The sequence below is a fragment of the Cariama cristata genome, unplaced genomic scaffold (assembly GCF_000690535.1).
Source record: "Cariama cristata isolate BGI_N322 unplaced genomic scaffold, ASM69053v1 scaffold22837, whole genome shotgun sequence".
NCBI classification, from domain to species: Eukaryota; Metazoa; Chordata; class Aves; order Cariamiformes; family Cariamidae; genus Cariama; species Cariama cristata.
In genome coordinates this window covers 11,655-32,246 of record NW_009627386.1, presented here as the reverse complement: position 1 = coordinate 32,246, position 20,592 = coordinate 11,655, and the positions used below count along the sequence as shown (strand labels likewise).

The following is a 20,592-nucleotide window of genomic DNA, read 5'->3' as shown; positions in this document are numbered from 1 at the left end:
CCACTCCAGCGGCTGCAGGAATTAAATGTTCCTGGTTTCCGAGATGAAGGAACAAAAGATGGGGCAGTAAGCTGTGGGGTTCCCTAGAGAGAAGGTCGTTCAGTGAGGTCAGGACAGCACACTGCTTTTCCCATGGGAAACCTCCAGGATCATCTTCACGGCTGGGTTTGCTGCATGCTCCGTTGGGTCAGAAGACCTTGTGTTCGTGGTCCTGTTGCAGATCATACCCAAGGGTCATCTTGGGAACTTAGGGTTGTGGGAATGCAGCGGATGGAGCTTTCATCAGCTGCTTTGTACTGCTCTGAAGCACAGGGATGTTGAAGAAAAAGCTTTTTGTTCTACTCTGAGCTCTTGAGCTGTGCCTGAGGACTGGAAGGAGAGCTTCCTCTGAGCTGCATGTGGGCGATTCCTGTCCACACCAATAGGCAGAAGTAGTTGCAATGCTCAGTTCTTTTAACAGCAAGTGAAGAATCATTCTTGACTTTTCTTTACAGGATCTAGGCTCATTCTTACTTCTTTGGGCTCCCAAAAACCCCAACTGTAGCATGTAGGGATGCAGGCCGTGATCTTGCATTGTAGTTGGCCCCTTCCATTGTAACAAGGGATGGTAAAATTGAGGAGACATTTGCATTTGTGTCTGAATTACCTCTAGGCTAGCACTTAGGGTTACATCCACCTTCCTTGGCTCTTACGTGCAGCATCTATGGCTTCTGGTGCCTCACCTGTGGCAACACAGCTTCTTTCCTGCTCCAGGGTGTCGGGTATAGCTGCCAAGCAGCTGCCCTCCAGCACTCGGACCCCTGTCCGGGGATGTCCCTGTCACTGTGACTATCCCGTAGTATGCTCTGTCATGTTGCTCCTTCCCTGATCCTCTTTGGACTAGTTAAATCACAGGCTTTTGAAGGCTGTTGGCTTACCTTGCACATTCGGGCCTCCTTCTTGCTGACTTCTTCCATGTGAATATAACGAAGTGGTTGATCAGTAATATTTGCCTGGCAGAAAGCTGCTATGGGAACAAACTGTGTTCTATTTTGATGGGGATGATGGGTGATTTGGCTATCGGTGAGCTCAAGGGAGCTGCTATGAGATGTGTCAGCAGCGCAGCCTCCATATGAGATATTCCTAATCCCCATAGCTGACTTTCATGCATATATGCACCAATAACTCCATCCCTTATCCTTATTGTAACCAGCTGTGGTTTGACTTTGTCAGAGATCTGATAGAGCTCCCTTACCCCCTCTCCCACTCCCTCCACAAACTCCCATTAGTCATACTTGGGCAGCGCATGAAATAAGGTGGTGATAAAGCTCTGGTCCTCGACACCAGAGTCATTCCTAGGGGCTCCGTGCTGGGCTGTGAAGACTCCACTGTGTTAACCCCTTGGTGCCTCCAGGCAGAATTCCCTAATGCCCGTAAGCCATGTATCATCTTGGGGTTGATAGAGCTCTTAGGGCAGCTTTCGTCTTAAGTAGAGATGGATTTATTACTGTGATGTGTTAGAGATTAAATGGGCTTTTTTGGCTTTTTAATTAGTCAGTGGGCTGAGGAAGACAGCTCTTGTGTTAAGGCACTGGCCATTTGTGAAAACCTGGGTTTTCTCTGTATCCCGTTGGTAACGCAGAGAGAATGTTATTTTTCTCCTTGTTGTTCATAGTACTTAGGCTAAAGATTAACTTTGGCAGAGTGACAAGGGGCTGCGTACTGGCCAAGAAACAATTCAGTCTGGAAGTTAGTGGAAGGTTTCTGACCACTGGGGAGGAGGAGATCATGGAACAGAAATTGGATGATTTTTTGAAAAAACAGGACAGTTTATCATTTGGTTAAATTTGGATTGCTTTTCTTGAGGGTGGTGAAAAGCATATCCTTGATCTGATGCCCATCACCAGGCAAATTTCAGGGCTTTCGCTCATAGCACAGATTTCTCTGCTGAGCAGGACACCGCTGTTTGAGCAGCTGAAGACCACCGGCCACTCCTGAACCCCTGAGCCACTGCTGCCCAAAGCTGCGGCCGTACTGCCGATGTATCAGCAAAGAACCGTACATCGCATCCTTCCCTTTGCAGGCCAGCGTGATACTTCGAGGGGCAAACACCAGCCTTTTGGAAAGGCACAAATATTTTAACTGCTGTTTTGCTACCTGTCAGGTAGTCACCTTTGCAAAAGGGAGAGAGGGTGGGCAGAGCTTTGCGGGAAGGGTGGTTGTTTTGGTAGCCCTCTCGGCTTTCTGCAGTGTTTGCACATCTCAAGCATTGGAGATGTCATTACCGACTTGGGTGGCTGAAGCTTGTGAGTCGTTCGGGAGAGCTCTGCTGCTTTTACAGCAGGTTGAGAGCTCCTGGTGTAAATCTAGTTCTTAAGGCAGTGCAAAACCAGTAAATCTAGGCTGATGTGTCTGCGTGGGGCTGAAGCAAAGCTTTGTACTTCGCCGAGAGCGAGCGGGGTCCAAGGACTTTGTCTCTTATCCCCGTTGTGATTTAGAGCTAACTGCTGAGCTGATGGCAGCCCAGATACTCACCAGTAAAGTTAAAAATAAACCGCTTGAATTTCTCTGCTGATAATTGAAGCAACTTTTTATTTTTTTTGTGATATTTGATGTAAAATCAAGCCAGGGCGCTCTCCTCCTGTGGGCAGTGCCTGCCCAGTTTGTGACCCCTGAAGTCCCACAGGCTTTTCCTACTCTCTCAGCAGCAGTTCGGTTTCCGAGATGCTGACTTGCTTCTTCTGGTTCACTGTGTCTGGTGAAGATCTTAGAGATCCTGTGCGTTCAAATAAAAATTCAAATGCTAGTCACATTATTGGGAGGAACACTAAAACCTTCCGATCCAAATCTCTTTTGTTGCCCTTTGAGGCTGTTCTGCACCTGTAGCACTGGTGGAGTATCCTGTAGCTGCCTATGAACCCGGTTGCTGCTGGACCTGATACGTTAGGCTAGAACGAGGATCAGACTGAGCCGATGCCAGAGGCAAGCAGGACCATCTTGTTGTCAGGAGAGGGTCTCTCCAGCCACGACAGACTCTGTTGGTCCTGCTTCTTCCAGTCCTCACTTGTACGCCGGCTCTGGAGGGTGCTCTTGTTGGGACGCGTAGCCCAAAGCAGCTCTGGTCCATGCGTGAAGTCCTTGGTTGTCACTGCGTAATTGCCAGCAGCAGTACATCTTTGCAATCCTTGGACACCTTTTCTAGCACATCCAGAGACACAGACAAAGGCACTGCTTGAAGATGACGTGCAGAGTACTGAAAGCTGCTGACTGATGCTCACAGGGGGTCTTGCCTGTGTGGTTGTTTATTTGTCACCAAATAGGGGAGCGGTGTTTATAGAGCTCTCTGCAGTGGTTTGTGTTTGCTGCCCTAGGAGTTTCATTTACTCCATTCACAAACAATTGCAGTAAACAGGCTGTAGTAACGTAGTAATTGAACTATTTCCTTCAGCTTCTGCTCTGAACTCGGCTTCCTGGCTGCATTCTTGGATGCAAGACTTGAGAAACCAACTCTTTAAAACTTTTTAAGGGGAAGGAGATGTCTCATTTTTGTGGCAGCATCTGTAAAGCATGCATTCTATCTTGGACATCCAGGAAAGCTACTGCGCCCGCCATTCACCAGTGCTTTGGTTGTCTTTCCCAGTTGATCACGTCGTTCCTGAGCCAGGGACCAGTTTGCTGACTGCGTTCGACCAGTGGCGAGAATGGGCAGACAGCAAATCCTGCTGCGACTACTCTCTGCATGTGGATATCACCGAGTGGCATAAAGGCGTCCAGGAGGAGATGGAAGCTCTGGTTAAAGATCATGGTAAGTTCAGTTAATGACAGTTCAGGGAAGCCTTTCCCCTCCTTATTTTTTAGGACTGGCTCTTGTGCAATATTTCACTCTTACATCCCAGTAAAACTGTTTTGGGCCCTGACATTAACTTGGCCCATTCTGGCTTCCTCTGAAGGTTTGGATGGTCGCTGTTGTAGAGTGCTCAGGGGGATGGTACACACTGGTGTCCCTGCAGTGTGTTAGGTGGGTGAGTGTTGCTTTTGCAGAGCTGAATCTCTTGTTGCTGCCATGCAGAGAAGCACCTTTGTTCAGTGGAGGCCCTTTGATTTTCGTTAGTGCAGGTAGGTGATAGCTTCAGCCATTCAACTGTTGTAAACAAGGGAAGAATCAGACCCAGAAGGAACAACCCAGTGCTGGTTGCCAAAAGTGGAGAAGAGATGAATAAAATGACCTCATAGGTTTTTCCCCTCTTTAATTTCCTTGATGTTTCATCCTTAGGCTAGAGTAATTTTCCATCCTGTTTGTAGCTTAAAAAACCCAGCCTTTTACATCCTAATGAGTGCTTTCCCACACGTGCTGGGTGAGAGCTTTTGCTGGTTGGGAAGGCAGGAGAGGGAAAGCCAACTTCGGAGCACTCCCTGTGTCCTGGTCCGTACGAACGCAGCGGAGGAGGGCATGCTTGCAGACTTCCCATCACTCTCGCAGGAGGGAGTCAGGGATCAGGCAGCCAGACCCAGTCTCTGCTTTTGTGTGTGATGCATTTTGCTTATATTTTTTACTCAACCTCCTACAGTGCTGAATCCACAGAAGTGTTCTTATTTCAACGTTCGAGTGGAAGCCTAGGGGTTGAGCTGTCCCCATGGCTGGAGTGCAGGCTCCTCCGTTCTCATCAGTTGTGTTAATAAATACCACATGGCTGAGGAGATCTTGGCTTTACGCCGTGATCTGTCAAGAGTGCCTGTGTCTGTGTGCGCGCGCATGTGTGTACACATTTCACAGCAGATTAAAGCAATTTATTTGTCTACCCATCGTTACTGCTTGCTGGGGGGCTGATTGAGGGGGACATCTTCTCTCTACGAGAAACCGCGTGTTTCGTAGCTTTGTCTGTGCATGCGATTTGTACGTCGAAGATAACTCCTTTGCTCTCTTTCTACCAGGTGTGAACTCCTTCTTGGTTTACATGGCTTTCAAAGATCGCTTTCAGCTAACTGATTCTCAGGTAGGAAGGCGTGATGTTCACGTGCTTCTGTCACTGCAAGCTGTGCATCAGTCACATATAAGGGTTCAAACTCAGTGCACTGGGATCTGACACTCTCTCCTGGTTTCAATCTTTGTATGCAGAGTGGTACCCAAGACTTGCAACATTACCCCGAGCTCTGGTTGGAAGATTATTTTTTTATTAAAAAAAACCCCCAAACATCAACAGCAAACCCTGAAAGGCTTGACTGGGGAAAGCAATGGCAAAACCCTCATTTTGAGAGATCTAAGGTTTTATTGCGTCGTCTTCTGTGTGGAAGCAGTGGCAGTTTTATAAATTGCTGCTTTATGCCTGGGTGCGGGGCAGGACAGTGAGACCTCTGGCAGAACTACTCTGTGTGTTTATAAGCTGAAACTGATCCTGGTCCAGAAGTCGGTTTCTGGCTTTAGCGTTAGAATCGCTGGCACCTTAAAAAGGAATTGCCCTCCTGTTTGCTATTGTGGTGGATACGTTTGGGTACATTTAAGCGTTGAGATGGGCAGTTTATATTTCTAAACATGGTGGGAGGAGAGGAATGCCTGGGAGTCACTTGGAACAGTGTGGGAGGCAGCGGTGTATGACTGTTATCTCTAAGGACTCTGGTAAGCATTTTAATGAGTGACCACTGACGGAGCCAGCGTCGGTTGTGGGTTACTCAACCTAAGCCCTCTCAAACTGGTGTCTGGAGTGGGAAATCACACTGCCCCTATCCCAGGCAGTGAGAGAGGTGGGTGCAGGTTCTCTGTGAAAATCAAATGTAAGGGTGTTTTTTTGTGCCAGGCACCAGTAAATGAAGGCATGAAACAGGTACAACTCTGTGAGCTCACCAAAATCACTCCCGATGTAGGCTTGTGCAGCTGCTGTTTCTTCCTCCAGTGTGGTAAATGTGCCAAACCTGGCTTTTGAGTAGTACTTCTTTGCCATATCAGTAGCATCCGACTGTACAGATTGGGAAATTCAGCTATAGGCAGGAAAATGGATCATATCTGTCCAGCAACCACATCTTATATTTCTTAATGCTTCTCTTTCTCTTTTCCATTCTGCAAATTTCTGTATGCTGAAGGAGCCTGGAGCGTATACGTTATAATAGGTGTATACCTGAGTGTACACTTAGGGTGTATTGTAATGTATGTTCTCTGTCTTCCAGATATATGAGGTCCTGAGTGTAATCCGGGATATTGGCGCGACAGCTCAAGTGCATGCTGAGAATGGTGACATCATTGCTGAGGTATGTTATGTTTATTCTGCGGATTATTAACTTCAAAATGCTGGGAGGGATTTAAACTCGAGTTCCTTCTTGAAAACAGAAAATGACCAAGACTTTTAAAAGCATGGCATAGCTCTGTCAATGATGCAAGCAGAGCTGTACATCAAATCTTATCCCCTTCATTGCCACTGCTAAGGCAGGTTTACATGGCAGGTTTCAGTTTGTGGTGGGTATCGGCCATCTCTGCCGTTCTCCCCGTAAGTGAAAGACTGTGTCTGGGTGTGACTGTCGCTGTGTACAATAACATGTTCTGTGGTAACTAAGACTGGGGGGGTGGGAAGGGAAATAGCTTCATACGATACCCGAGATGCTGATGCTTGGGATCTGTTCATCCTTTAAACAGCAACAAAGAAGAAATGTTAGTAATAATATATTTGGATTTAATCTGATCTCCACCTCATTTTATACATTATGGCTCAAGCATGCAAACTTGGTGTTGCAGAGGGTTTCTGCGTTGTCTGACTGGGGAAGGGCCCAGCTGAGCCTTTGAGCCCAGTCGCCTGCAGGTGCAGGATGATTTTTTTTTCATGAGGTACCGTTTTGCCACATCTTGGAGATTATTTTACAGACACAAATGAGCAGTGAAAGTTGAGGGGCTATGAACCCAGTGTGAAGAAAATCAAAACAAAAGGTTTCCCTGACCTCCTGCTAACAAATCAGCAAGGGTTTTGTGAGCTCTGGTTATTCTCAGCAAGGGGAGTTGGACAGGACTCTTGTTCTAAGGCACTTATGTAAAGCCCCGTGTCATTATTAGCTAGCACAGATGCCTAGGATCTCACTTGTACCTCTTTCAAACAGCTGTGTTTGCTGCAACGAAAAATGTGTGTTGCTTTAAATCTTTTTGCCTGCTCTTTTTTCTGTTTGCCTTAGGAGCAGCAAAGGATCCTGGAGCTGGGGATCACAGGCCCTGAAGGGCATGTGTTGAGCAGACCTGAAGAGGTGAGGACTTTACTGCCTTTCCATTTATTCCCCCGATTTATAGCATTTCTGCACTGCCATCAAGTACTTCATATTGGGATGAATGTGGCTGGGAACATGATTTCATCCTGGCTGTAAACATTGTTGCTGCATGGGGTAAGGGAAGAGACGAAGACACCTGTAGGGACTAACTAGTTGACTAGTCCCTTCTAGACACTAACTGCTGTGGGTACTTATGAGGAATTGAGGAACCCCCTCAGCTTTGTACTCAAGAAAGGGACATCTCCAGGGAATAATTCATCCAGCCTAAGATTAGATTCACCCTCTGGAAAAGCTCATCTCTTTCTGTTAGTTATTGGAGATAGTCTGTAAAGGCTCTGCTTACACATCAGGTATCTAAAGTGAAGTGAGATGTGTTTAAACCACAGAGCCTATGATCTGTCAGGATCCTGACGTTCTGTCTTAGGCACTTGCATAGCTTCCATTGCCATAGTATTTGATCATTTGATGAACATTTTACTGATGGTGGATTTTTTTACACCAACAGACTAAGTGGTTTGCTGAGGGCACGGCAAGTACGTACCAGAGAGGGGAACCAGTTCTCAGATCTTAGCCCAGCACTTTAATGTAGTTAACCTCCATATGTCCCCATTGATTTCTCTAGGGTCAAGCACCCCAATCCCTCTCACTCCCTCTCAGTCTTCAAAATATATCTCAAGAGTAAGAACGAACCGTAAAGCTTTGCTTTTCAGGTTGGTTCCCATTGCGTTCTTTGTTTCCAGTCTTGCAGTATCTCTAAGCTAGACGTCTCACCGTGGCATTCTGGGTTTGTGAAGTCCATCTGTTACGTACAAGCAGTTCTTTTTGTTCCCCCAAGATATTGGGGCTTTGCTCACTGCCAGATGTGGCAGCTGGAAGCTGGGTGTGTGAGATCATCCACACGTGCCCCTGATGCTCCCTCTCTATTTCCTTCCCTTGGTTCAGACAAGCAGCATCCAGAGACATTTCAGTAGGAATATAAATCATTCAGTTACTTCACGCAGAAAAGGAAAAAAAAAAAGGCTTGACTTGGTCAGTATGTGAATCCTCACGGAATTTGTGTTTGGCTCTGGGAGCTGGGATTTTTTGCTTCCTAAAAGTTGTGAGCAAACACTTGCACTGAGCTTTCCACTCACCCACCCCTGCCCTTTTTTTTTTTTTTAAAAAACATATTTTTTGGCTTGCATCAGGAGAGCAGGAACAGATGCTGACATGACACTTGGGGCTTATCTGTGGAGCACCCCTCAACTTTTGTTGACTTCAAAGGAAGGCTGCTCCTTACCTTAAAGGATCTGGCCATCAAACTAGCCAAGTCTTGTCTGGCTACTTCAAAGCTCATCCTTAGTGCAGCAGGAGCTTTAAAGTGTGAACTGTGTGGTTCCCTGGCTTGGTTGGTTTGTTCCATCTGTGCAGAAATGTGTTCCTTCTCAGTACAGCACGGAAGTCTGCCTGAGGACACGTGGCTGCCTCAAATGAGGATCAGTAAAGCCTCTTCCCAATGTCACGGGGCAGCCTCTGTGCAGCTGAACTCAGCTGTGCTGTCTGCCCAGCGCGGAAACATTTGGTCCAAAATTCTCCTCCTTGAAAGTCATAGGAAACAGAACAGGAAGCGATGTCATCTGGTTCCCTCCCCTCCTTTTCTCCAACGCGGGAGTAACTTTGTGTTTTTAAAAACATACAACTCCCTCTAAGCTGGCTGATGATAAAGGCCAGATTCTGAGGGTGGCAGCAGATCTGTAATTCCTGTTGACTTCAGTAGGAGTGGATGTTTCTTTTATCCCTCTGGGGTGCTCTTAACAGTAGAATTGGCTTTTCACGCTGCCCCATATGGAGTGTAAAGCCTGTCCTAAGGACTTTATGATGGTTGTCATCTTACCGAAGAGCTGCTTAATTCAGACCTCCATCTACAGCAAACTAGCAGGAGTTGTTGAACAAGTCTGAAACATTTATTAAATCAAAACTCCCACTCAACTGAGTGAGACTTAGGTCAGAGTGAAGCATTCAGGGTCTGGCCATGTGTGTTTGTGTCTTGGAGCGTACACATCTTCTGAATTACCAGGTTGAGCAGAAGACATGAACTAAGGCTTAAGTTTCACTGCTGACTCATGGGTTCAGCTTGCTCACCTCAGTAACCTGGGTTGAGCCAAGGTGACGTTATTCAGCACATTGTTCCAGCCAGAAAAGGGAGCCTTAAGACACCACCGTCCCAAGTCAGCATCACCCATCACTTTCTGGAAAACTCTCCCCCTCATAGCTCAGATCACTCTGCGATGACTTTTTGGAGCAATCCATCATTTTTTGTTTTTATTTTAGCCACAAAAACGCTAAAAGCACAAGCAGGCCAAGTGCTCCAGGAAATGTCTGTCTTTTTTTTTTTTTTTTTTTCCAAGAGAACTGCTGTGCTAGGGCTTCTAATGCATACTGGTAATTGCAAACATTCCCTTTTAGCCTAGTCCTTGGGTTATTGTTTTGTGCCTGTCACCATAGCATCTGGGCACAAGGCATGAATTCAGCAGCATGATTCTCTTCTGTGCAGAAAGTATTCTCTTCCTGCTTAGCAGTTGCTCAAATGCCTTTTGGTCAAAAGTCCAGAGGTGCGTGTTGTCTTATCCCTGCTTCACAACTGGGGAAACTAAAGCGCAGCGTGGAAACGTGACTTCCAGGTGATGCAGTGACAGAGCTGTGCGCAGGCCTGCTTTAAATGGGCAGTTTGCGAACCGATGCCATTGCCTGGCAGCATCGGCCCATCTGAGTCCTCTCCTTGTCTCTCAGGAGGGACACGTATGCTTTTTTTGGCTCTTCCTTTCAGCCTCTGTCTTCCCTGCAAGTGCTGCTGGCTGTGGCATGCTTGAGTCAAATGTCCTGGAATAAACACCCGTCCTTGCAGCCTTTTCCATTTGCGTGGGGCAGCTGGGCCAGAAAACGTCCCCTTCTGTACATCAGCCTGCCTGGGGAGGGTTAGTCCCAAGCCCTGGCATGAGCTTTAACCCTTTTGGCACTGGAGACCAACCTACTGGGTCTGGGGGGCTGCTTTTCTTCTAAAAAGTCCCAGCTGTTGTCGTGTCGTTTTTCTTGAGCAGTCCAGCTGCCAGCAGAGCAGTGTTACAAGTGGTGTCTTCGTCAGTGAGCAGAGCTGTTCTGGGCACTTGGCCATCAGTCTGGGGAATACACAGGTTCCTAAGCTGATGGGTCCCCGATCTCAGGTACTTCTGATGGACCAAGCACAGTGCTAGGAGCCAGCACTCAATGTGTCCTGATTCTGGGACTGATGATTTGCGGCGCTTGGCCTGCGATAAGTCACTGTAGAGCAGATTTTCAGAAGTGCTGAGGGTGTGCCGGTCCCACTGGAGTCCGTGGGAGGTGCTGGTAGCCCCTTGCGTTTGGGAATCAGGTGGCTGATTGCTCTGGGTTTCAGTTTCCTCTGTTTGCTTGGAAAACATCTGTGGTATTGCAGGCTCAGTTCTCCATGGTAGTAGGCACTATGAGCATTACCCTGCTGTTAAATCTGTCATCTGGACTGCTTTGATTAGGATGTGTGATCCGTAAAAGTCTGCAGAGTGATGATGTTCATTCTGAGGCAGCAGTTGTAAAGGGACCCTCAATCTTGCTGAGGTTATCTCTCTACACATGCAAGAAAACGTAGTTGATTTATGGGGTAGTTCACACTCTGTCAGATCCAAAGCCAGATATTGTAGTGGAGGGTACAATTTAGGAGGCTTGTTTGCAAACGTGGCTTACCAGAGTATGCGGCTACAGCATCTCTCTTCCGCGTGGGCTGGAACATGAATAGTTTTGTTGAGTCAACATTTAGTTGCTTATTTTTGTCTAGGTTAAAGAAGGGGCTTAATCATTCTGACCTTGAGCACCTGGAGTGTTGTTTTAGGACTTAGTCTGCTTGCAGAGAAACTTTGAAGCAGCCTGGGAGAAAAGGTAGTAATGAGAGAGGACTACCGCTTGATGTCATTTTAATTATCGTGATTACAATGGACATTTTTCTGGCTCAGAATTAGAGAGGTGGAAATTCTGTCATCTTGGCCCTGCACACCCTGTTTTCCCGTGAAAGCAGAGGCTGTGACGCTCTGAAGGTGAATGGGATATGCTAACATGTGGGATTTTACTAACTTGCTACTGACTTTGTTTCTCAGGTGGAGGCAGAGGCTGTGAACCGGGCAATAACCATCGCCAACCAAACCAACTGCCCCCTTTATATCACCAAGGTGATGAGCAAAAGTGCCGCTGATGTCATTGCTCAAGCCAGGAAAAAGGGTAAGTTATTTCCCTTGGATGGAAGTGCCCTATTAGCTCATGCAGTTCGAGTCCTTGCCAACATACGCTTCATCCCTACAGGAAAGGTTTCTTTTTCCAGCGTTACCGTCCAGGCTGTTTTTTATAAGGTCCTAAGCAACTGCTTCTGTCCCATGTCCCGCAGACAAGTATTCAGTGGCCGTATCAGTGCCAGGAGCTGTTTCTTCTGTTCAGCCTAGAGCCTCTTTCTTCACACTCATCCTACCACATTGAGCCATGTGCCTTCATGTTACTGTAGAGTATTTCCATGCTTTCTCCATTTGATGAATCCCCCTGGAGATTGCAAGCTGTGTCCTCCTTCCAGCTGCCGCGGTCTTTCCTTGGTGCTTTCTGCTGAGCTGCTTCTTGGGGTCAGAAGTGATTCCAAGAGTCCTCATGGAGGTCTTGACTCACAAGCTGTGTTGGATTTAGTTGGAGTAGCCAAAGAGGCTACCGATTCCAGCTATGCACTGTGCTCCTTGCTTGTGAAATAGATACTCCTCATGTGCTGTAACTCACAGCCTGACATCCAAACAGGAATTGGCATCCGGTAGTCTGGGTTAGGCTGGGAATTGCAGTCGCTTCTGATAACTCTGCCTGAGGATGCTACATCTGAGTGATGCAGTAGCTTCTCCCGAGTCTTGACCCTGCTGTCTTGCCCCCAAGGAGCAAGGGTTGCAAAGCACAGCGAGTGCCTGTCTCCCGCCTTTATTCTGTGACTGAGCCCTTCATTTCTATTTAAAGCGGCTCTGGGTGGGTGAGTAAGCAGGAGGGATGATTTTCCCCCTTCTTTCCTCAGAAGGGTTGGATTTAATTTTATGCAGTCTAAATAAGCCTGAATGGATATACAGATGACATCACTTTCCATCTGGGTGTTTGGTGCGAGAAGGGCTAATTTCCTACCGCAGCAAACAGATTTGTGTTTGTGTGTTGGCTCAGAAGTGTTTTGATCCCATGATTCCTGTTAAACGAGTTCAGAGTTGGTAAGGAGGACTGGTTTCCAAGACATCTCTTTCTGTTCGTGGCATGGAAGCAGCTCAAGCTGTTTGGGATAAACCTTCCTCTCCTAGCTCCATTAGAGGAGATCACACTGAAATGAGAAGATGTGTTGACAAGGCAAAGTGGCTGCCTGTTGCATTACCCCAGAAAACGACTTGATGTCGTTTTACAACTCGGTCCTCGAAGCCAGGGAAGCATCCCTTCCTTTTTCTAGATAAAGTACTGAAGACACATGCACTACAGAGATGGAGCATCAACAAAAACACCTTCTTGCTATGCTCGCTGTCCCCTGAGACCACTAGCTGGCAGGTAGAGACGGGCATTGGGATGAGGGACCATACACTTATATTGCAGAAGCCGGACAACACCACCTGACTTGGGTGGATGTTGCCTTGCCTGTGAAAGGTGCTGGGATTGTCCCAGATGAATGAACCACAGAGCTCACTGCACTTAGCCTCCTGAGTGAACTAGCACACGAAGTTTTCATTCAGATTGTGTTTTCTCCTTATAAGGAGAATTTGGGGTATAAATAGCACGCCATTCTTTGTTCCTTTATTTTAATTAATTCAGTTTAAATGCTGTGCAGTTACCCAACTGGGTAACCCAGGAGGGCCACACACACTAGCTTTGCCCTCCCAGGCAACAGAGGAAACATAACTGAAGGCTCTCCAAGGCGAAAACAAAACAGAATTGATTTGCTAAATGGAAAAGAACGAATGTTGTTTAAAGCCAGATGTTCCCAGTGCCATTTGTATGGAGGAGATTCCCTGCAGACTCTGTCGTTGGCAGATCTGGGAGCTCAAAACATTGCTCCCTGCAGAACAATCCTCCCAGTGTGTTGGCCCACAACAGGCCTCCCTTTAATAGCCAGCGTGTGTTTTGCCTTGTTCTGATTTCATAACCCTATTTGTGGCAAGTGATGTCAGACGGCCTCTTCCTCTGCTGGTGGATCCCCTCTGACAAAGGCTGGTCCTGCACCTCCTGATTCAGTGTGGTCCTGGAAGCAGCATGAAGCCAGTTAATGCATCGTTCTGCATCAGCTAATGCGGAGTTTCCCAGCTAGCTTGAGAGCCTGTAGACATAACAGTAGCTCAGATGATAAGGTGAAAGAAAGATCATGGTTTTTTGCTCTGCACGGTGAGGTGTGCAGGACTCTGCTGACCAATTCTGGGGTTGCCTTTGCTAGTTTTCTGATTGAAGTGTTTAAGGTTAGTATTTTATCTACCCACATCTTTTGCAGGCAGATAGAAATACATGAAGTATCTGGGCTCAGAAGCCAGATGGATAGGCACTTAACAGATATTTCAGGAAGGTTGCATTTGGTGAGCAGATCTGTGGGGCTACCAGCTTGCACCACTTTTGAAGTTGCAGCATCTTGCATCTGCTTGGTGTGCAGATGTTGCTGGTGCATTCCAGCCTGCAAGTATTGTGGCCTTAAGGATCCGCTGTTCCTTCATGTGGTTCCAAAAATGTTAATGAAGAGGAAGGATGCACTGGTGGTTAGTGCACTGGACAGAGAGTCAGAAGATCCAATTTAATTTCCTAGTTCTGCCACAGATTTACCATGTACCCTTGGGGGAATCACTGTTTCCCTGAGCTGCATTTGTGAACCAGAAACACCAATGCTTCCTCTGTGATGGGCTTTCTCTAGGCAGAAAACTTTCCTGATAGGAGTTTTCTCTTATCTGATTTATGCACAGAGCCTGCTCCAAGAGACCCGGCTTTGTTGTATCTTTAATATATACACGTTTATAAAAATATTGCAGGTGTTATTTTTTTTCATTCTTTTTCTTCCACATCCCTTCTAGATCAGACTAGATCTCTTCACGTTCTTACAGTTCCCCTCAGCCTCTTTCCTTAGGTTCTTGGCCCAGGATACAATACGATGGATCTTTGCAGTAACCCTTTCAAGCACAACTAATCAGTGCCAGCAATTGTGTAAAGGCATCATGCGCATTTTGCTGCTCCAAGCTCTTACCAGTAACACTATCTTTATTATTAACTCAGGTATTTACTTGTTTGGATATTTAGTCTGAGGGACTGATTTTTGGAAAATGGTCAGTGTTTCCTTAGAGATCTCAAGATAGGCATGTAAAATTAAGAGTTTGCTTCTGAAAACATGTCCCTAGAAATGTAACACAATTTCCGAGGAGCATTGAACAGGCCAGGAGTTTAATGATGTCTGATCATCTGGTTATGCAGGGCAGTGAATTCAATCCAGTATTGTCTCTGTGATCACATACTTAAGTGGAGGTACCAAGAAACCCTGCAGCATGCAATGCTGGCATAATTTACCCAACTTGTCCTTTTTCAGAAGGATGCTTTATGCCTGGAAGCCAGGCTGGCGATGGATGTTGCTTGGTACTCACAGTGGATTTGTCTGTATTCCTGTCCTGTAGGCACTGTGGTGTATGGAGAGCCCATCACAGCCAGCTTGGGTACCGATGGATCTCATTACTGGAGCAAGAATTGGGCTAAGGCAGCAGCTTTTGTTACTTCCCCACCACTGAGTCCTGACCCAACCACTCCTGATTTTCTCAACTCGCTACTGTCCTGGTGAGTAGAGCTCTTTGTGTTCATACAACATGTGCTTCATCATGAGACAAGTGCGTGATAAAAATACTAGCTGTTGTTGCCAGCAATCAAAGGGCTGTTTTACCTTTGGGAGTAAACCTGTGACAAGAAAATATCTTAAATACCCATAATTGTCTTTTCCAGTGGAGACCTCCAAGTTACTGGCAGTGCTCACTGCACCTTCAACACTGCTCAGAAAGCTGTTGGGAAGGACAACTTTACCCTGATCCCTGAAGGAACCAATGGGACTGAAGAGAGGATGTCCATCATCTGGGATAAGGCTGTGGTATGTCACACGTGTCACAGGCTTAGGCTGCAACTTGACGTTCAGAGCTGAAAGAGCTGCAGCAGTGTGTTATTATCTCCCCCCAGATGCTTATTATGGTGGTTCTGCTTGAGGTTTTTGCCCCTATAGAGATCACTGGGAATCTGCTGTGCTGTCAGCTGTTTGCTTTTCAGAGTGGTGCCCACCTGGCTAATGCAGTGACTCCTTTTGTCTTTCCCTAGGTGACTGGCAAGATGGATGAGAACCAGTTTGTGGCTGTGACCAGCACAAATGCAGCTAAAATCTTTAACCTGTACCCGCGGAAGGGCCGTATTGCAGTGGGCTCGGATGCTGACCTGGTTATCTGGGATCCTGACAGTGTCAAGACAATCTCTGCCAAGACTCATAACATAGTAAGGAGTTTTCCACGATGTGAGCTCTGCTGCTCACTTCCTCCTCTCTTCCTTCAATGCCAGACTGTGCTGCCAAGAACTAGAGCTCCTGACAGCTCAGGGCTTTGTTTTCTCGATGCCCCAAGCCCTCTCTTGTCTTACACCCAGTACAGCTCACTTGTGTGAGCAGAAGGGAAGGGAAGACGATTGAGTCCAAATCTGAAATCACATGAATACCCAGAGATCACCCTCGGAGCAAAGAGATTGTCTGCTCTTTCTGAGTGTTGGATGCTTGGATCTGAGCACACAGAAAGCTCTTTAAATCTTCTAAAATATCAAAAGGCTTTTTACCACAATGTGTCATTTATGACTTTCTGGCTTGCTAGCAGTGGGAGTGTGAGCTGCCCCTTTTCTAGTTGGGGTCGGTGGAGCTTGTCAGCTCGTGAATGCCTTCGCTGGAGATCTGATCCAGATCAATGAGTCTGAGTGGATTTACACCACGTACTGATCTGGCACAGGTGTGTGGAGTCATAGACGTGATTTTACTGGTGATCATCCCAGTGTTAGTTGGCACAGGGAGGCACAAAGTAGCACCTGGGCTAACCAGACCTTGCCCTTTATTTATTCTGCAGCTTTGTGGTGGCTCTGTTAAAGGCACTGTTTGCTTGTGGCCTACAGCGGTGTCCCATATCTTATACCTGGCTCCTGCAGTGAAAAAGCTGTCCCACCCTGTGGGAAACTGCAGAATGGTCCCGGTGCAAAGGACTGGTTGGAATCTCCCTGTGACATTCGAGCACTGTCTCAGAGAAAGCAACCACTGTTTGCATTTGTTGACAACTTGTTTCACTGCTGGCGATGAACCTATGGAATGTTTCCCTGGAAAAAACCTCCTTGTTCTTTTTTCCGTGAATGCTTTCATTCACTCTGGAGCTGAAGGAGCAAAATTTTCTTCCACACTTGGATCCCTGGGCACATTCACAAAGAAACTTTTTTTAAAGGTTTGGTTCACTTCCCTGTGACTTAAGCCTGTGTCAGAATTGGTCACAGATGGCCTGGATTCATCCTGCCTGTGCTTAAACTTCTAACAGAGGCATCCAGACTCAGAAGTCTGGTCACTTCAGTCACCTTAGAGGTACTTCCAGACTCATCACACCTCCAGTTTGGAGAAGGATGACTTAGAGGAGGGAGCCCAGGGCCATACTGTTATTAGGTGCCAAATTTAGTGGTCTGACCCTGGGTTTGTGCTTATGAATGGCTCAGAGAGCTGGAAGTAGCTTGCTGGATGGAGTATTTGAAGGTTATCGCCATTTAATGGCTATTGTCTTTAGGAAATGAATTGGACTCTTTAAATTTTTTTAACATAAAACTCAGAGACTTTATCTTTTGTGGATATGCTCCAGTACCATCAGGACTGACTCCGTGATTTTGCCATAGATCTGAGCTAGGCTGAATGAAGCAACCATTCAGAAATACTTTATACGCTAGGGATGCAGATCCCCCTGAAACTCTTGAACCACGTAAGAGGCCTCAGCACTGAATGATCAGCTCTTGCCAAAGGCTGCATCTTTACGTTGTGCCAAGACTGTGGAGGGTGAAGGGCGCTTGTTTTCAAGTGGTTTGTTTAGAGCTTGAAGGGCTGTCTAAGAAATGGCAGCTTTTCTTCTTACATGTGCAGCTCTAACCTCTTCCCCTGTCATTGCGTCTCCTGCTATACCTGGCATTACACCTGTTGGGGTATTTTTTTTTTGTGTCTCACACTGCATCTGTGCACTGTGTTAGAGGAGAAATTGATACAAGTGATGCCTTTAGAGTCAAGGCATCCTAGTTTGGTCAAGTGTAAAACAAAAGCCCCTTTGAAAGGCAGGCAGAGCATTTGCTGCGACACAGGGAGATGTAGTGATTATGTGGCATCAGATGATTGTTGCTTTTTTAAATGCTGGAGCAACATACGGATATTTTCCAAGAATTCACACTGCTCTTGCCACTGCCTGGCAAGGAAACATTAGGAGCTAGGGAGGGGAAATAGTGTTGTTCTTGGAACCAGCCTAATTCATAAGCTTCTAACCAAGCCTCCTCCTTTGCCACCACAACTTTTTTTCAGACTGGACCCAGTTCAGTGTCAGTTTAACCGCAATTCTAGCTAATTGTAAATCTGCAGTCAAGCATACCCATACTTATAACACACTTCAAGAGCAAACTCCTTTATTAACTCAGTAAAAAAGACCTGGATTTGTCTCAGAGTTGGTCACTAGAGTAACAGTCCCCAAATAACATGGTGGTAGTACGTCTCATGGTAGGATGCTTCATGGGTGGGACATTTACCAGTGATTCCTTTAAAACTTGTCTTTTTTCCGTGGTGTAATGTTTCCAATCCTGTTAATTGAGGATGAGCAATCCCATTAGAGTAAAACAAGATTGTCCTGGTCCCTGACCCATCAACCAAAAGACTGGTTTGAAATACAACTTCTCAAAATTAGCATTATTTTTAGTGTGAAACTCAGATAAAACTTTATTTGACTCATAAATCGCCCGCAATTCAGAAGAGATAGGCACCTAAATGCATTTAAACAGGTAGACTTTGAGATATTCTCCTTTGAAACTGTATTTCCTCTTTATGAATCTTGTTGCAATGGAAATTTTGCATGAGTAAATCCTTCATAAATTTAGATTGATAATAAAGATCAGCCTTTCTGTTAAACCACAGCATATACAACTCAGGTAAATGCTGTTGAGTTTGCTTCCATCTGTCCTTAAAATTTTGGCAATTAGCATGACTGGTGATGGCTAATTAAAGCACAGCAGGCTTTGCTGGGATGAATGTGTTTGCCTGATGTTGTCTTTTTTTTGTTTGTTCTAGTCCCTGGAGTATAATATCTTTGAGGGCATGGAGTGCCGTGGGTCTCCCCTGGTGGTTATCAGCCAGGGGAAGATCGTGCTGGAGGATGGGAATCTCCATGTCACCGAGGGATCTGGACGGTATATCCCCAGGAAACCATTCCCTGACTTCGTTTACAAGCGCATCAAAGCGAGGAGCAGGGTGAGTATAAATGGTTGGATGCACATTTGTTCTCTCACTGAAACTCCTGAGTTAAAGTGGGTGGAAAACAGATGCTGTCCCCTGGCTCGCAGACGCACACTTCTGCAACAGAAAGTGCTCCCTGGATAGGTGCCATATTTATCTCATTCCTCTTTCATTTTTGCTATTCACTTGAGTCATTGCAGGAGTATGCTTTGGCTTGAGCTTGGATTTTCTGCAAATTTTATTTTTCTGCTCTTTGATTCTTCTCTGTTTTGGGACACCTAGACAGAGCATGTGTCCAGGAACTGTCCAGTTTGGACATCAGTCAATCTGCAAATAACCTGGCAGGCTTCTCCTGTTACAGGAGTACCAAGAGAAGTTATTGATAGCATTTATGTACCAAACCTTTCAGCAACAATTTCTAATTCTAATTTATTGTTATAGATACGTTATGCTGCTTTCTCTTCTGTCAGATATGATCAGATGCTCTTGTCTGGTGACTGGTGAGTCACAGGCACAGCCTACTGACTGTTTAAAAGTGGGAATTTTCTATTTTTAAGGGGCTAAAATTGTTGGAAAAGTGTTTTTGTAAAATACACCCATTCAAAACAGAAGCTACCATTTGATATGCCTTTAGTTGGAGAAGATGACACTGAACTCAGCTGCAGCTTAGTTGGCTGAGAATTGAAGAAGTTTATTTCTAGGTGAAGTCAGATTTCTGAGGAGAAAAGTGTTGTGATCTTTGAAGTTTTGCCCTCTCCTGCACAAAACCAGAGCTGGGTTAGTTCTGCTGACCATAGGTAATCTTCACATTCCTTGCAAATGATCTTTCCTTAATTGTTCTTTTGAAGAAATTGCAAGTTATCAAAATTACAACCTCAAATAATTTAGCACCACAGAGAGCACAGATCTATGCTTTCTGTTGTGTTCTGGTCTCCCACAGAAATACATGTCTGACCTATAAATCCAATTGGGCAGCATCTCAACTGGAATAATTGCATTTAACCCAATCTAAAGCTCCCAAGCTGGTGATCTGAAGCTAGCCTGGCTCCTCTTTATGCAGACCTGCCTCTGTCTCAGCTTTGTTTTGCTTTTTGGGGTGGAGTAATAAGTTGCATATGAGAGTTGTCAGGAGCCTTTAATCCAACAGCAGGTAGGCTGAGCTCATTAAAGGACAGAACTTGCGGGGCAGGGGACAGACTGGCCGTCTTCAGCAGGCTGCTCACACCAGGTAGCAACCAGCTGGAGCCACGGCAGTCCAGAGCATATTTCATTTTATCCATGCTGCTTCAGAGACTCGCTACCACCCGAGGATCGGCACGGAGGAGATGATGTATGCTTTCAAATCCTCTTACCAAAGACAAATCTTCAAATGTGCGTCTTCGACTTAGCAACATCTGGCCAGCTGTTTAGTTGTGTTTTGAAGACTGTTTTGACCCTGAAGGCTGCCTGCTTCTGTGTTTTGCAGCTGGCCGAGCTGCGGGGTGTGCCTCGAGGCCTCTACGATGGACCCGTCTGCGAAGTGTCGGTGACACCGAAGACCGTCACACCAGCGTCTTCAGCTAAGACGTCTCCTGCCAAACAGCAGGCCCCACCCGTGAGGAACCTGCACCAGTCTGGATTCAGCTTGTCTGGTATATACTTTTGTGGGGCTAAATTACTTAGTGCTTTGAAATCACGGCTTGTTTATACTCCCATACTCTGAATTAATTCTGCTGAAATTGGAAGGCAATGAGGGAGACTGTGGGGTGTTCTTAGCTTGGAGGTTATCCCTTTGGGAAGGAAGAAGAGCAGTACAGGAGCTATCATAAAGTCCTGCTTATTTTCATGCCGTGGCATGAATG

The 20,592-nt window shown here is 46.2% G+C and overlaps 1 protein-coding gene across 1 annotated transcript in view; it reads left to right on the top strand.

Moving 5' to 3' along the window:
* The window catches only part of LOC104164948 (dihydropyrimidinase-related protein 2), a 37,521-nt gene that overhangs the window by 15,975 nt on the left and 954 nt on the right, over nucleotides 1–20,592 (top strand). Inside the window, exons 3-12 of the mRNA XM_009704434.1 lie at nucleotides 3,620–3,784; nucleotides 4,912–4,973; nucleotides 6,139–6,219; nucleotides 7,129–7,197; nucleotides 11,361–11,481; nucleotides 14,898–15,054; nucleotides 15,217–15,358; nucleotides 15,580–15,750; nucleotides 18,587–18,766; nucleotides 20,217–20,382. Of these exons, the coding sequence (XP_009702736.1) occupies nucleotides 3,620–3,784; nucleotides 4,912–4,973; nucleotides 6,139–6,219; nucleotides 7,129–7,197; nucleotides 11,361–11,481; nucleotides 14,898–15,054; nucleotides 15,217–15,358; nucleotides 15,580–15,750; nucleotides 18,587–18,766; nucleotides 20,217–20,382 (1,314 nt within the window). The remainder of the gene's footprint in view (nucleotides 1–3,619; nucleotides 3,785–4,911; nucleotides 4,974–6,138; nucleotides 6,220–7,128; nucleotides 7,198–11,360; nucleotides 11,482–14,897; nucleotides 15,055–15,216; nucleotides 15,359–15,579; nucleotides 15,751–18,586; nucleotides 18,767–20,216; nucleotides 20,383–20,592) is intronic.